Below are 16,010 nucleotides of genomic sequence, written 5' to 3' on the forward strand. Positions count from 1 at the left end.
GCTGGAGATCGAAATGGCAAACCACTCCAGTATCTTTGCCAAGAAAACCCCAAATGGGGTGACAAAGAGTTGGAAACAACTGAAACAAGTGAACAACAACAACATGAGTCCACCCTGACCTCTTTAATAGGAAGCTTCTTGAAGGAATAAGCTATATACTGCTATACTTTGTATCCTCAACAAAACCAAAGACAGTTATATACAAAAAGGGGTCATTCAACAAATGACTTCTGAATAAACGAATCACCTCTACTTGTTTTCTCTTATAATTTGTTTAAAATACAGTAAATGAAATTTATGACAGGAAAGAAAGCCAACTTTATTTTGTGTCCAAATATCTTAAATTATATTTTTCTTTAATTGGCCAAATAAACACTTTGTTGGATTAGAAATGCAGCAGGAAGCCTGTTCTGCTACCTTAACCCTTTTCTTTGACTCCCCTAAGAACTATTTCCAGATTGAAAAAAAAAGTCTATGTACATGAATAAATAAAAATCTCAGTTAGTGGGAATATGAATAATCCATCTTTTGTATTTTGTATTTAGGCTTGACTGCCAAATAATTCTCTATACCAAGATCACTACAGGAGCAGAGGCACAGAACAACACTCATTCAAACAGAACTTCTGCAGGTGGACAGTTATTCCTTCCACATAGCCCCCCACTCTAGCCCCTCCTCCATCAAAATGCGCCAAAATCAATCCCAGCAATCTACTGAAATTATTATTCACCTTTGTGTTATACTGATTAGGCTTTTCTGCAGTATTAGAAAAGCTTAATTTCTCTAATTCTTCCCTCTCCATATTACTCAATTTAGAGAGGCTGACATGCTCAAAACATTAAGCTATCTCAATACATTCTATTAATATTACTTTTAAATAGAAATTTCATATATTAATTTAGTAATAGACTTTCATGGTGAACATACATAGCCTAGGTAGTAGATTTGATAACCTGAGGCTTAATCATCCACTTAGTAACTTCATTTCTCTCCCAGTCTTGATCCTGACTTTCCTGACTTCCAAACCACGTTTCCTCTATTGCTGATTCATACATGAATTTCCCTGGATGCCAGGAAACCTCCTTACTCTGGAACAGTCTATCATCCCTATGTCTACCCACTTTGAAAGGCTTGATGAATTTATTATGAATGCTTCCATTTTGCAGAGAAGCCCAGGTCAGCCTGCCTTCATTTTCCACTTGGCCCTGTTTGTTTCCGACTTTCAAGACTTGAAAACCATGACTCCATTACCCTCACATCACGGCTCCACCCTGACCCATTTCTTTCAGCGCGCGCGTGTGTGTGTGTGTGTGTGTGTGTGTGTGTGTGTGTTGTCTTCATAGATTCAAATATAAGCCTCTTGTATTTTGTATCCCAGTTATCCTTCCTTTCTTCTTCCCTCCCTTTCTCTCCTTTCCTTTCATCCCTTATTTCCTTCTCTCTTTTCTTCTTTGTTCCTTCAGCTCCTTTCTTGTTTCCTTTCTTTCTTCCTTCCTTCCCTCCATCTGTGTGATCAAGAGAACATCTACTTCTATTAACAACTAAATAACTAACTAAAATAAATATGATATGCCATCCAGAGAAAGACATGGAGTCTGAATACAGATCAAAGCATACTAGTTCCCTTTTTAGAATTTTTTTCTTTCTCATTTTTTCTCTTTTGTTCTGATTCTTCTTTCACAACATGACTAATATGGAATTATGTTTAACATGACTGTACATGTTAATCAGATTATTTGTTGTTGGGGGGGAGGGAAGAGAGGAGCATAGGAAAAAGTGGAATTCAGGGCGGGGCGACTGCTGAGCGTGAGGTGGGAAGGCATCCTCTGGGGGCAGGGGGCCCATCCGCAGGCAGGGGTACGGGGCCCCCACGGCCGAGGCTTAGGGAGACTTTCCCGTCAGCCCCCTTCCCCGGGTGAGCCAGGGCCAGTGCGACCCCTCGATGGGCACCGGCCTCCTTAGACCCCCCCCAGCCGGGGAGGGGGAGGGGAACGGGGTCTTGCCTTCCCACCCCCTTAGCAGGAAGCATCAGCATTTGCAAAGAGATTTGAAGATTTGCAAAGTGTGACTCCTGCCTAAAGCAGCTCTCAGCATCTTCCAGGACTGGACAGTTCTGCAGCAGCTGCTTTTGTTGTACAAATGAGGAAACTGAGTTACAGGGGGATTGGGGTGATCCATCACTAGGCAGTGCCTGATGTAGCATTTGGACCCCACGTCCCCCACTCTCCAAGCCAAGAAGCTACCATTCGGCTTATCTGGGAGCCGGAGAGACCGGACCTGACTCAGCAGGCGAACTAGACTTGGGACTTTCTGCCAAGACATCGAAGGGCTTACAATCTACATTGGTGGAGGGAGTGTCCACACTGATGAAATCATGGATCCTTGAGACCTGTAACCATGGCTATTGACTGGATTAGTTTTGGATATGCTAGCATAGTAGCATTTGGAGGCATTTTGGGATATCATCGCAAAGGAAACATTGTATCTTTTGGTTGCTGGTCTTTCCTTTGGCTTGTTGTCGGGTTATGGAGCTTATCAGATCTCCCGTGACTCCCAGGATATCAAAATATCACTATTGACTACCTTTTTTCTGACCCTTATTATGGGAAGGAGGTTCAAGAGATCCAAGAAGCTAATGCCAGCAGGAATTATAGCTGGCCTAAACCTCTTAATGATCTTGAGATTCCTCTTGATGGTCCCATGAGAAGCTTCAGCTATCAAGGACAAATTTTCATCCTTCTGCTACAACAGACTAAATATATTCTTTATACTTGAAAGATAAGTTTCAACAAGAAATGTCAAGCATCTGAAAGGGAAAAAAATAACTAACAAATTGACACTTCTATTAATATTAGTTTGCAATCTTCTTTTTTTTTTAACCAAAAAATTTTTTCAACTATTTCCTAATTGTCAATCAGCATTTCCTAAAGGGTACTTGATGAATCATGTCTCATTAACCCCCATTTTCCTTCTTTTTTATCATCATAGAAGGTACAAAAGCCATTGTCCACTGTTATAAAATTTTAAAAGTCTTTCATATTTGTTACTGAAAACTCCCAACACTGATGTCACCAATCAAAAGTTTACATGAAAATAAAACTTGTCAGATAATAGGATGCCTTTTGTGTGCTTTGACTAAAATATTAACCCATTGTCCTAATCTCTGCTTCTTGTACAAACTGAATAGGAAGCCACTTTAATTTTTATTCCATCCTCTGCAAACACTGGATGCTTTAGCAAAGCATAATTATATTCAAATAAAAGTTCTTCTATTAAAAAAAAGAAAATGTGGAATTCAAATACCAAAAATGAATGCTGAAAATTGTCTTTACATGTAACTGGAAAAAAGAAAAAGATACATATATGTATGTACATATGTGTGTATGATATATGTTTGTACATGTATGTATATTCATAGATATATGAATATATATCTATGAAATATGAAATATATGGAATATGGGGCAGCTAGGTGGCGCAGTAGATAAAGCACCAGCACTGGAGTCAGGAGTACCTGGGTTCAAATCCGGTCTCAGACACTTAATAATTACCTAGCTGTGTGGCCTTGGGCAAGCCACTTAACCCCACTGCCTTGCAAAAACCTAAAAAAAAAATAAATATATGGAATATATTTGAAATATATTTCACAAATGAAATATGCATTTACCTTATAGGGCAACGTGAAAAATAACTAGGAGAAAACATTTTGAAAAAAATAAGCATCTCTCATTTTCTCTTCAATTCTGTTCCCTTTTTCTCTCTTCCATCCACATCCTGGCATCCACTAATTTCAATCTCTCCTTCTGCACTGGCTCCTTCTCTTTTGTTTTCACACATGCTTAAGATAAGACTCCATTATCTCTTTAAAACAAAAATCAAAAAAGTCAGCTGATCCACTGCTTCCATCACAGAATCACAGAATTTCAGAATTGTAAATGATCTTGGGGTTTTTTTTGGGGGGAGGGAAATTTTTGCAAGGAATGGGGTTAAGTGACCCACCCAAGGTCATACAGTGAGGCAATTATTAAGTGTCTGAGATTTAATTTGAACTCAGGTCCTCTTGACTCCAGTGCTCTATCCACTGCATCACCTAGTTGACCCGGAAGTGATCTTTAAAGGTTTTTTAATTCAAAACACTTCCAAAAGCATGACAACATCCCTATCAAGTGGTTTTCTAGCTACCACTTAAAATGCCTGTAGTGGAAGGGAACATACTGCCCACCAAGGTAGCCCATTCAAATTTTTGAAGAGGCCGGATTAATAGTAATCTCTTCCCTTAAGGATCCAAAATTTATCTCCATGTAATGTCACCCCATAAACCTAGTTCTGGTCTCCTGAGGCTTAGTAAAAGTCCAATTTTTCTTTCAAAGGACAATCCTTCAGACATGTGAATATAGGAAACTTAATTTCCCCTGAGTCTTCTTCAGATAACACTTTTCCAGTTCTTTTCACCAATGTTAATATGACATGGTTTTAAGTCACCTCATCATTCTAGTCATGCTTTCCTAAAACTGTTCATCAATGTCTCTTTTTAAATGAGTCGATGTAACCTTATGTGACAACATCTGATCCTGGTATTTGTCTGACCAGGGGACAGTACAATGTTAAAAGTACCTTTCTCCTTCTAGACATTATATTTCTACTTATGCAACTCAATCTTTACATTAGTTTTTTTTTCTTTTTGGTTTCATATTATGCCATTAAATTATATTAAGTTTTAAATTCACAATAACTCCTAAGTCTTTTTTATATGAATCTGTCATCTTCACTCAGGTACTCTGTCATCTATCCAGGAATTTTCTAACGTTATCTTATGGTTTGTCTGCCATCACAACCCTACCTCTACCCACCTAGACAAGTGTTCTTTGCATTGGACTTGAAACTCTGCCCCTGAATCTCCAAGATCCATGATCCCAATACCTGGGGAAGTTAATCCACTGAACTATAGAAAGCCCACCTTCAGTTCCAGCTTAAGTGACTGAGTAAGTGCAAACTAACCTATTAACTCATTCTATCTACTAACTGGACCAGAAACCAGGTGATGCTCTACCTATTCATCTTATCCAATCATCTATGTAGGCACCTTCCCATCTGTCTATCATTATGCATCTGGTTCCTCAGCCAATAAGCATTTTTTAACTTTTTTCTCTAGGCAAGGGAATATTATATCAAATAATCATAATCAATCATATTACTTCTAGGAAAGGCAATAACTTCTTGATATATCAACTCACCATTTCTGCTACTTCACATACTAAAACTCCCTTCTCTGGGATGCCTTTGTTACACGACTTGCACAGGGTCACACAGTTAGCAAGTGTCTGAGACCATAACTAAATTAAAAAGGATGTGTCTTCCTGACTCAAGATCTGGCACTCTATCCTCTCCACCACTTAACTGCCCTGCCTGGACTACAATAAGTGCTTAATACATATTTTTTCATTTATTCATCCATTTCTTTCCTCTCTTATATTTACACATATTTTAACCTAAACATTGCACAGTGAAAAGAGCATTTAGAGTTAAGGTTCAAACCTTGCCTATGATACTTTCTACCTGTGTGATCTCTATCAAGTCATTTAACCTTCACTGACTTAATCCCCCTGGTCTGTAAAATGAGGTTCAATTAGGCCTCCAAAGTCCCTCCAAGCTATCAATCTGTGATCCTAAGATGTTACCCTTATCCTTAATAAGTTCATCTTTCTGCATTCAGCCCAGCCGAATTCTACCTGTTGGAAGTATTCTGCATTCTTGATCTGTAATCTAACAGATTAGCTTCAGATCACTAATAAATTAAATAAGCATGCTATTTGCCTTCATCTATCTCTGATAAAAATGTTAATTAAAACCAGGTCAACTACAAAGTCCTGTAGCTCTCTACAAAGGACCTCCCTTTAGTCTGAATAAGTCAAACATGCAATGAGTAAAAAGCCTGGCATATGAAGGGAACTATGCTAGTTAGACCCTGGGGACAAAAAGTAATCTTTGACTCAGGAGAATTTATATTTGACTGGCATAGTATGATATGCTTTCAATGCATAATTAGTTATTAAATACCTATATTAAGTGTCAGGCAAGTAAATAAAAAATGTACAAATTAAATGCAAATAGCTGGTTGACACAGTGGTTAGAGTACCAAGTCAGGTATCAGAAGACCTTTAATTCAAAACTGGCTCAGTCATTTATTAGTTGGGTGATCCTGGGCAAGTCACTTAACCCTGTTTGCCAGTTTCCTCCTCTGCAAAATGAATTGAAGAAGGAAATGGCAAACTGCTCCACTGTCTTGTTAAAAAAAATCCCATATGAAATCTCAAAGAGTCAGACACAATTGAAAACAACTACAGCACAAATGCAACTTTAGGAGTTGTGTGGGGTGAATAGAGGACAAACAACTGGGAGAATCCAGAGACGTCTGCTGTGGGAGGTTTCACTTAAGCTCAGCCTAAATGCCTTAAAGCTAAATGCTTGTTGATTGACTGAATGGTTTTAATAGACAGAGATAAGAAGGCGGAGCATTCCAAGAATAGGGGAATATTCCATGTAGTAAAATGGAGGCAGGAAATGCAATGTCAAATATGGAAAAGAGTAAATACATAAATGTGGCTAGAATGCATAGTGGAACAGGGAGAATAATTAATTATCTTAACAGAAAGAGAAGCTGGAGTCATAGTATGAGATGCTTCAAATGCCAGAGTCTTTGGAGCAAATGAGAGACATTGGAGCTTTTTAAAGTAGAGAAGCAACTTGTGCTTTAAGAATTTCATTTTAACAGGGTGATCAACATGGTCAATATGTTGCTGTGGGCAGGTCATGGGAATTTGTTGAATGAGGAATCTTTGGATTTGGCAATAAACAAATCACCAATGACCTTAGAGAGAATAGTTTCACTTAATTTGTGGAAAAAGAAGTCAGACTGAAAAGGGTTGACATTAAAGACCAGAATTTGGTAAAATAGGGAGCTCAAGATAGATGATCTCAATTTTTTTTCAGTGTGGGATGATGAAAGGTCCATGATCCAGGAGGGACCTGAGGTAGCAGAGGTGGCATGAGGAGAGAAGACAAAGTTTGGAACTGATATTCTTCCAAATTCAAGGTGAAACTGAAAGTCTGGGCATTTATTCAGTTGCTGATCTCCCTGTCATCTTGTCCATGAGTAAAGTTTTTTCAAAAGGCCTCCCTGAAATCCAAGGATGCTTAATATATCTGTAGTATTTCCATGAGTTACTAGGCTAATAATCTTTCCAAAAAGCAAATTAGGTGCATAGTATGACTGGTTCTTAGTGAATTCATTCTCGCTCTTAGCAGTCACTACCTCCTTTCTAAAAATTCCCTTAATTCTCTACTATGACTTTTGTATCAATTAATATCAAGTCTATAGTATTACAAAAATCCCTCTTCTTCCCAATGTTCTAATTGCCCCATCTCCTATCCTCTGCCATTTCTCCAATTTCAAATCATCCTTTAAGGAACATGGAATTGCAATCATCCCCTGTTCTTTCAAACACATGGGGGATTCTTTACCCAAGATACATCATTTAAATTCATTTAGAGAAGTCAGTTATTCTCTCCTCTCATCTTATTTACCTTAGGATTCGACTCTTCTTCTCCAACTAAACTTGTAAAGAGCATAAGCTATTGATGTTCTATTGATGTCCATTTTCTTCCTTTAGATCTCACAAAATACTTTGCACTATAAATGAATACATTTTTAATTAAAATTATCAGTATATGTCAATTCCCTCTAGTGGGCTGCAAATTTCATAAACAATGGTATCATATTGTTTTTATATCTCCCAGAACCTAATAAAGTGTTCTGTACACAAAAGATACTTTATACATGTTTGCTTAATTAAATTATCAGTCTATCTACAAGAGACACTTTCAACATTACTTACTCTTCAAGAACCCCAGCTATCAGAATATCTTCTTTGTTGGTTTTGATGTCCAGTTCTGGTTCTCCACTGACCATTAATTTCAAGTTATATATAACCACCAAAGTACCTAGGAGAATATCAGATGGTTAAATTTTCAATCTCTGTTTAAATACCTGAGAACTTCATTATCATGATATTCTCAAAAAAATAAAAATGAACAAACAAAAACATGCTATAGGATCAGCCATCAGACTAGCTTTTTAAATTCTCCCCCTATCCGCCATAGAGAAATCTAATAAAGACACTTATGGTGAGTTCTTTTCTAGAAAAATAGTATTAAGACAATATTCTTGATACTGCTATTCTAACTCATAAAAATATTCAGTTTGTACAAAGACACCCTTTTTTAAAGTTCTATTCTAAATATAAGATCAGTTACTGATCCTAACTGATGTGTGTATAAAGTCCTTGACTGAGTTAGGATGTTGAGTAGGAATGTGTGTATATGTATATGTATATATCTATATAATTATTTCATTATAAATACTAATTATAATATTATATTAAAAATAACACATTTTGTATAAATTTTTGTATAAACTTTAAAGAAATAGACCATACTTCCTCAGGAAAATCAAATGCAGTAAATAACATCTCAGAAAAGGAGGTGAAAGTTGGAGGGTTGGAATTTAGGCTCTCATTCCAAACTTGACCCCTCTCCCTTTGTGTCTCTATCCTTCTCCATTTCTTTCAGTCTCTATGTCTCTACTCTCTTTTCTCTCTCTGTTTTCTCTCCATCTCCATCATACTTCTCCATTTTTCTACAAATACTGATTTGTAAAACTGTTTTTCTCTCCACCTCCACCTGTTTTTCTATTTTTCTCTCCATCTCCATCTCTGTAAATGTTTTTCTCTCCATCTCCATCATCCCACTCCCTTTTTCTACAAATATTGATTTGTAAAACTACATGTTAACATACTCTTAAATTCTATTGCATGTATATTTATTTTGTTAAATATTTCCCAATTACAATTTGATGTGGTTCCTGCTACTACACTCAGGAGAATTCTTAGCTTGATTTCCCACATTCAGGAAACTCCTAACCAATTTCCAAGGCTGGTCAGCATCAGCTCTTTTACTTAAGCAGCTAGATAGTTATCTAGGGCACCTAGAGATTTGCATCAGAAATGGGAATCCACATAGACCTTCTTGACTCTGAGTCTGGCTTTCTAATAAACTATGCTGTTTATATATTTTCTTAATACATAAATACCCGAATGCTACTCCATGAGAGATTTCAAAGTCTGACTGATATATACTTTGAATATATGAGTATATTTTATAGTGTCTACTGTGTCAGACACTGAGGATCTGATGATCTTACCAGAATTTCTATAGATCTTGTCAAACTGCTGCATTAGTTCAGCCTCCGTTTTAAAGGGAGAATATTTGCAAATTATAGATAGTTCCTCAGAGAATTTCACAGGGTCTGTGATGGATTCTTTGGTTTGTGAAGACCATGATGGTATAGGAACTATTACCTTCAAAAAATATAAAAAGATGATGAGGATCTAGAACAACAATATGTGCATTTAAAAAAAAACAGGTATAATTATCCTTATCTGATTCTAATCTGGTAAACACTGCATAACCCTTAATCCAACAACCAAGAAAGCTGAATTTTTTTTAAAAGATTTCATTTATTTTGAGTTTTACAATTTTTCCCCTAATCTTACTTCCCTCCCCTCACTCCCCACAGAAGGCAATTTGTCAGTCTTTACATTGTTTCCATGTTATACATTGATCCAAATTGAGTGTGATGAGAGAGAAATCATATCCTTACAGAAGAAACATTAAGTATAAGAGATAGCAAGATCAGACAATAAGATATCAGTTTTCTTCCTAAATTAAAAGTAATAGTCCTTGGTCTTTGTTCAAACTCCACAGTTCTTTCTCTGGATACAGATGGTGTTCTCCATTGCAGACAGCCCCAAATTGTCCCTGATTGTTGCACTGATGGAATGAGCAAGTCCATCAATGTTGATCGCCTACATGTTGCTGTTAGGGTGTACAGTGTTTTTCTGGTTCTGCTCAGCTCACTCAGCATCAGTTCATGCAAATCCCTCCAGGCTTCCCTGAATTCCCATCCTTCCTAGTTTCTAATAGAATAGTGTTTCATGACATACATATACCACAGTTTGCTAAGCCATTCCCCAACTGAAGGACATTTACTTGATTTCTAATTCTTTGCCACCACAAACAGGGCTGCTATGGATATTTTTATTCAAGTAATGTTTTTACCCTTTTCCATCATCTCTTCAAGGTATAGACCCAGTATTGGTTTTGCTGGATCAAAGAGTATGCACATTTTTGTTGCCCTTTGAGTGTAGTTCCAAATTTCTCTCCAGAAAGGTTGGATGAATTCACAGCTCCACCAACAATGTAATAATGTCCCAGATTTCCCACAACCCTTCCAACAATGATCATTATCCCTTCTGGCCATATTGGCCAGTCTAAGAGGTATGAGGTGGTACCTTAGAGAAGTTTTAATTTGCATTTCTCTAATAAGTAATGATTTAGAGCAATTTTTCTTATGACTATGGATTGGAAAGCTCAATTTTTTTTTAAACCTCATGTTAAAATGCACAGAAGAAACAAAAAGAAAAGTCCAAGGAGAGTCAGAAAAAATAGTAGCTCAAATTTATTCAGAGTTTAAAATCTGCAGAAAAGTTCTTAGGTATTTAGAAATGTTTGCAAAGTTACTTTTTGTCCTTCATTCTCAAAGATGGCCGTGATATCCAGGATGTGATAATATGATGTGCAAGTGAATTGAATTTAAGTAAGAGAGGACTGTGCAAAGGCCACTAGCCTCACTTTCTCCTCCCAAGCTCATCTGGGTCCAGTGGTCAAATATAGATCAGGACAACTGGATATGGCCCTGGATGTAGTAGGAAACCTTGGTCTTTTTAAGCTAAGTTTTTTTAAAAGGTTTCAGTCTGTCTGGGGCAATGCCCATTCAATGATAAAGGTTATGTAAAAATGAAGTAAAGAATGTTGTAAAGTAGAAACTACTGGTATGATTATTATCATTCTGCAGATGAAGAAATTAAACATCACAGGACTTGTCTATGATCTTATAGATAAGTTTAGTAGCGGGACTTGAACTCAATGACACCAAGTCCAACATTCTATTCATTATGCCATGTCAGTATGGCCTAGATATACAAAATGGATCAACAGATAGAAATAACTAGAGACTCCAATGTGAGAACACAAATTAGGTTGTTCTCATTATGGAATGTAGCTTTTTCTTTTAGGTATTCAATAAATATTTATCACAGAAGAGGTGAATCAACCTTCAATTCAGCCCATCCTTTGCCCCCAAACAGCGCCATCGGAGGAAAAGAGCATTTGTCACAGCTATATTGAATTCTACTGAAGCCTTCTTCCATTTCTTCATAAATACACGATACCCTTAGTATCACAAAGGCTCTACCTGGAATGCTGACCAGCCCTAACCAGTCCCGAGGTCTTCCTGTATGAAAATCCCATAAGGATTCAAGGATTGATTGGGGGATAGGACTGTCACTAGATCACCAGCCTGGTTGAATCTAAAAAGGTCCATTATCACTGGGTTAAACATCAAGTCCATTTTTTTTTTGTCACCTGCAGCAGCACTACTCATGGAGAGTGTCTTCCCTGATAAAACAAGTTCTGATTTGTTAGGTAAATATAAATCCAGTGGTAGAAAGATGTCTGTCCATGTGCTTTTCACAGAACCTCAAAGTTGGGCAGGGACTTCTGTCCACGTATAAATTAAACAGAAATAAATTTCTTGCCCGACAGAGCAATGTGGGTTTGGAATTATATATTTAGGTAGATTCAGTTATGTTTGGATGGTAGTACCCAAAGAAAAGTCGTTAATGTTTTGATGGCAGCTGAAAAGAAGGAATTCTCAGTAGAATGTGTCAGGCATCTGTGCTTGCCCTGGGTCTTTTAAAAACTCATTTTACAGATGAGGAATACACACCCTACAGAAGAAGTGAAGAGGCTTGTCCTATTTACTAATAGTAAATGATAGAGGTAGAATTTGAACACAGACCCTTTAACTCTTTCTACTTCTCATGTTCTGTAAGATCTCCTATATTTGGACTTTCTAAAAAAAAAGTCAACTTCACAAATATAAGATAATAAAACATGGTTAATTCATCTGATAAAAGATCTGGGGTTTTATAGGCTTGTAAGCTCAATGAGTCAATAGTTCAATATGATCCCCCCCAAAAAAAACCTTCATGTGAACTGACTATACTCCTCCCCAGCCAGGCATTCAATAAGCATTTATTAAGCTCCTATTGGATGCCAGACACTGTGCTAAATGTTGGGGATACGGATAGATAGCTTATAGTACAGCTCAGATGAGTCAAACAGGCAGCCTGTTAGAAACAAATTAAAATGTAACTGGGAAATAAATTTTAAAAATGAAAATGTGATGAATCATAGATAATACTGATTTGTGCACTCATAGATTTAATAGCTCCCATTTCTATTTGAGTCTGAAACTACTGTAATAAATTATTTAAAAAATGAAAGGAACAGTAAGAATGCATTGTTAATTGACAAGATAGCATTCAATCAGAAAACATTCCCTGTATACACCTTCTACTGCCAGTTACAGTGGTAGGTGCTAGGGGATATAGTTTTTTTTTTTAAGTTTAAGTTTCCTACCCTGAGGGGAGTTTACTTTCCATAAGAGAATAAAACATATACATATGCAAATATATGAAAATAAATACAAAATAATTATTGTGAAGAAGTTACTTTCAAGCAGAAGACAAGGAAAGGCCACAGATTTGACCTTTAAAAATAGGGTCACATTTGATTGTGCCATTCCAGTTGTTTCATGAGACTGGAAGCCAGATTACAAAGTGAGAGGAGAGAAAGTCTAATTAATAAACATGCATTAAGCACATATGAGGCACTGTGCTAGGATACAAAAAGTATCAAAAGATATGTAAATAAATATATGGCAAAGAAAGCTATAAATAGGATAAACAGAAACTAATTAAAAGAGGGAAGAAACTTGAATTGAGAAGGATTGGGGAAAGCTTCCAGTAAAATACGAGATTTGAATTGGACTTTAAAGTGAAACCACTGAGTACATATGCTCTTTTCAATTATTCTATTTGAAAAGGGGATGAAAGATTTAGAATGATATTAGAATGATGGCTGGAGATAGAAGAGTCTAGTAAGGATTTTTTAAAGAGTATGTTTTTAGATAGCCGTAATTGAATCAGCAGAGAAGAACCTGAAGATTAGACAAGACTACTGGGGAGGGGCAGCTAGGTGGCATAGTGGATAGAGCACTGACTCTGGAGTCAGGGCCTGAGTTCAAATTCAGCATCAGACTTATGATACTTTCTAGCTGTGTGTGTGACTTGGGCAAGTCACTTTAACTCGACTATCAAACAAAAAGAAAAAAGATTACTGGGGAATTCTGAAGAAAAAGACAAGAAGAGATGAGATCAAAGGTTACTTCTTCAGGTAGTAAGGGAAGAAAAATTGGAAGGGGGTGATGTCATATAGTTTTCAGATTTAGAAAAAGAAAAAAGAGGTAACTCATTACCAAGTATCTCCATTTTTTTTCATTAAAGTATGGTTCTCATCTGAAGAGGGGTAAAGAAGTGAATAATCTGGGAGGTTTTAGGTGAGAAGACTTGGAAGAAACTCCATGGTTGGTGGGACAGAAAATCATTTAGTGAGTAGTAAACAGCATTGCCTATGTGTGTGTGTGTGTGTGTGTGTATGTGTGTGTGTGTGTATGTGTAACATATATATATTTGCAGATATATACATATATATGATATATATGTAAACATACACATATATGTATGTATATATAATATACACATATATGTATGTATATATATATTTTATATATATATGTATATATTCTGTGGACCCAGATTAGTTCTATTTCATTCAGTAGAATATGAATAGGACTAGATGAGGTAGATGTTGTGGTAATACAAAGTTGGACTTTTGAGTACTACAAGTCAAAGAATAACAACCATGTAAGAGTAGAGGATGGTGTAGAAGAATTAAAATGGTTAATTATATTGTTAAGATTAAGAAAGAATATAAAGTTAAAGCAACAATTATGAATCGATGTAAAATGAAATAAACAGAACCAGGAAAATAATATACACAATGACCATAGCAATGAAAACAACAACAAAAACAACAATCTGAAATCAAGCAAGTAATTTTAATGACCAACCTTGTCAAAGAAAAAAAGATAAGAAAATACACACTCCTATCCCCCACCTTTGCAGAGGGCTATAAATTTGGATCTGTCAATTTGAGTTGGTGTTGGATAATTTTATTCAACTGTTATTTTTCTTTCTTTTTATTTTGTTTTAATGTTATCTCTCTGTGTAAGTAAAAAAGAAAGCATATATTTGGAAACACTTTGGAAAAGTAATGTGAAAACAAAAGATATCAATATTTTTAAAAAGAAAAAATTTATATAAGATTTATCATTTGAAAGAAAAGAACTAGACAAATTAAGAGACAACAAAGCAGAAATATGATTGTTCATTGTCATTTACCCAGTATCTGTGGTTCTAATGCATCTGCTATATACATACACTATATATGTACATATGTTTGTGTGTATTATATATGTTTGTGTGTATATATAGTATGTATATACACATACATGTGTGTATATACAGTAATAGGAAATGTAGATAGTTTGGATTCTGTTGATTTTGCTTTTTTCATTTTTTAAAAAATTCCTTATATTCATAATTACAATTTTATGTAATATTCTATTATATTGATGTCATAATTTATTCATTCTTCAGTTGTTGAATATCTAGATTGCAGCTATTTCGCTATTGCCAATGACTAGCTAGAAATATAAATAACTAGAACTATAAATATTTTGTACAGATCTTTTGTATTATATTTTTAGGATAGAGTCCTATTAATGGAGTCATTGGGTCAAAAGGAGTAATTAGTTTTGTGATTCACTAAATTCTCTTGTATTGCTGTCCAAAAAGATTGTGCCAGTCTACAAGCTCCACTAGCAGTGTATCATACTTCCTATTTCATTGTAATCCTGACAATATTAAATCCTATCATTTGGAGGGATCTATTTTTCTCATTCCAGTGGGTGTAAAAAGTATATTTTAAGGTTGTACTGATTTACATTGCTCTGGTTACTAGGGAATTTAAGCATCTTTTATGTGTCTACGAATTGTTTATATTTTCTCCTTTAAAAATTATCCATTCATATCTCTGGACAATTGCCCTACTGTGAAGAGCACATTAGAATTATAGATATGTATCAATTTCTTATAGATTTCGAATGTCAGTTCTTTATCTTATATAGTTCCTGCAAATAATTTCTCCCATTCTATTTCTTGACTTTTCCCTTTAAAGGCACTGCTTTGTGTTTTGCAAAACCCTTTTTATCTCTCTCTCTCTCTACTGATATTTTCTTCCATTAGACTGAAATTCTACTCTCTATAGCTAAGACAATATGCTATTTCTTTCTCTTCCAGAATTTTGCTTGAACATTTAACCCCTTTACATTAAGCTTTACAATGGTTATATTTGTCTTTTCTTCAATATTCTATTAGAATACAAATATTCTTATAATTAGAAGTATTATAATTTCCATTATTAAGCTAAACAATGCACAACTAAGTCCCTCTCTTTTAGTAGTAACTAGTTTCTTTAACTGGGACTGACATTTTATCAACAATAGGAGTCTACTTTTGTCCCATCTCTTTTTTCTTTTTCACTGAAAAATCTTTCTAAAATACATTCTCACTCTGTCTCTGTCTGACTCTGTTTAACTCTGACTCTCTCTCTCAGACACACACACACACACACACACACACACACACACACACACACAAACACACAAACAGACATACACATAATATTCAGAAGTATGATCTCTACAAGTTGGGCACTTAAACAAAGTTATTCTTAGGGCAAACTAGAAAAATTAGGTAGTTTGTTTAGGAGACTCTACAATGATCTGAAGGTTAAAACAATAATCCCAATGGGGTCCCTTCCAGATGTAGGACTATGTACCTATGAATCTTATATAATTCTGATAC

At 35.7% G+C, this 16,010-nt stretch overlaps 1 protein-coding gene and 1 pseudogene across 1 annotated transcript in view; one reads left to right on the forward strand and one right to left on the reverse strand.

The window, feature by feature from the left end:
* The window catches only part of MORC1 (MORC family CW-type zinc finger 1), a 239,002-nt gene that overhangs the window by 201,553 nt on the left and 21,439 nt on the right, over positions 1–16,010 (reverse strand). Inside the window, exons 7-8 of the mRNA XM_074214443.1 lie at positions 9,260–9,416; positions 7,896–8,001 (exon numbers count right to left, since the gene is read on the reverse strand). Coding sequence (XP_074070544.1) covers positions 7,896–8,001; positions 9,260–9,416 — 263 coding nt within the window. The remainder of the gene's footprint in view (positions 1–7,895; positions 8,002–9,259; positions 9,417–16,010) is intronic.
* LOC141507724 (transmembrane protein 14A pseudogene) lies at positions 2,383–2,704 on the forward strand (annotated as a pseudogene).

Source organism: Macrotis lagotis, chromosome 1, assembly GCF_037893015.1.
Source record: "Macrotis lagotis isolate mMagLag1 chromosome 1, bilby.v1.9.chrom.fasta, whole genome shotgun sequence".
Classification (NCBI taxonomy): domain Eukaryota; kingdom Metazoa; phylum Chordata; class Mammalia; order Peramelemorphia; family Peramelidae; genus Macrotis; species Macrotis lagotis.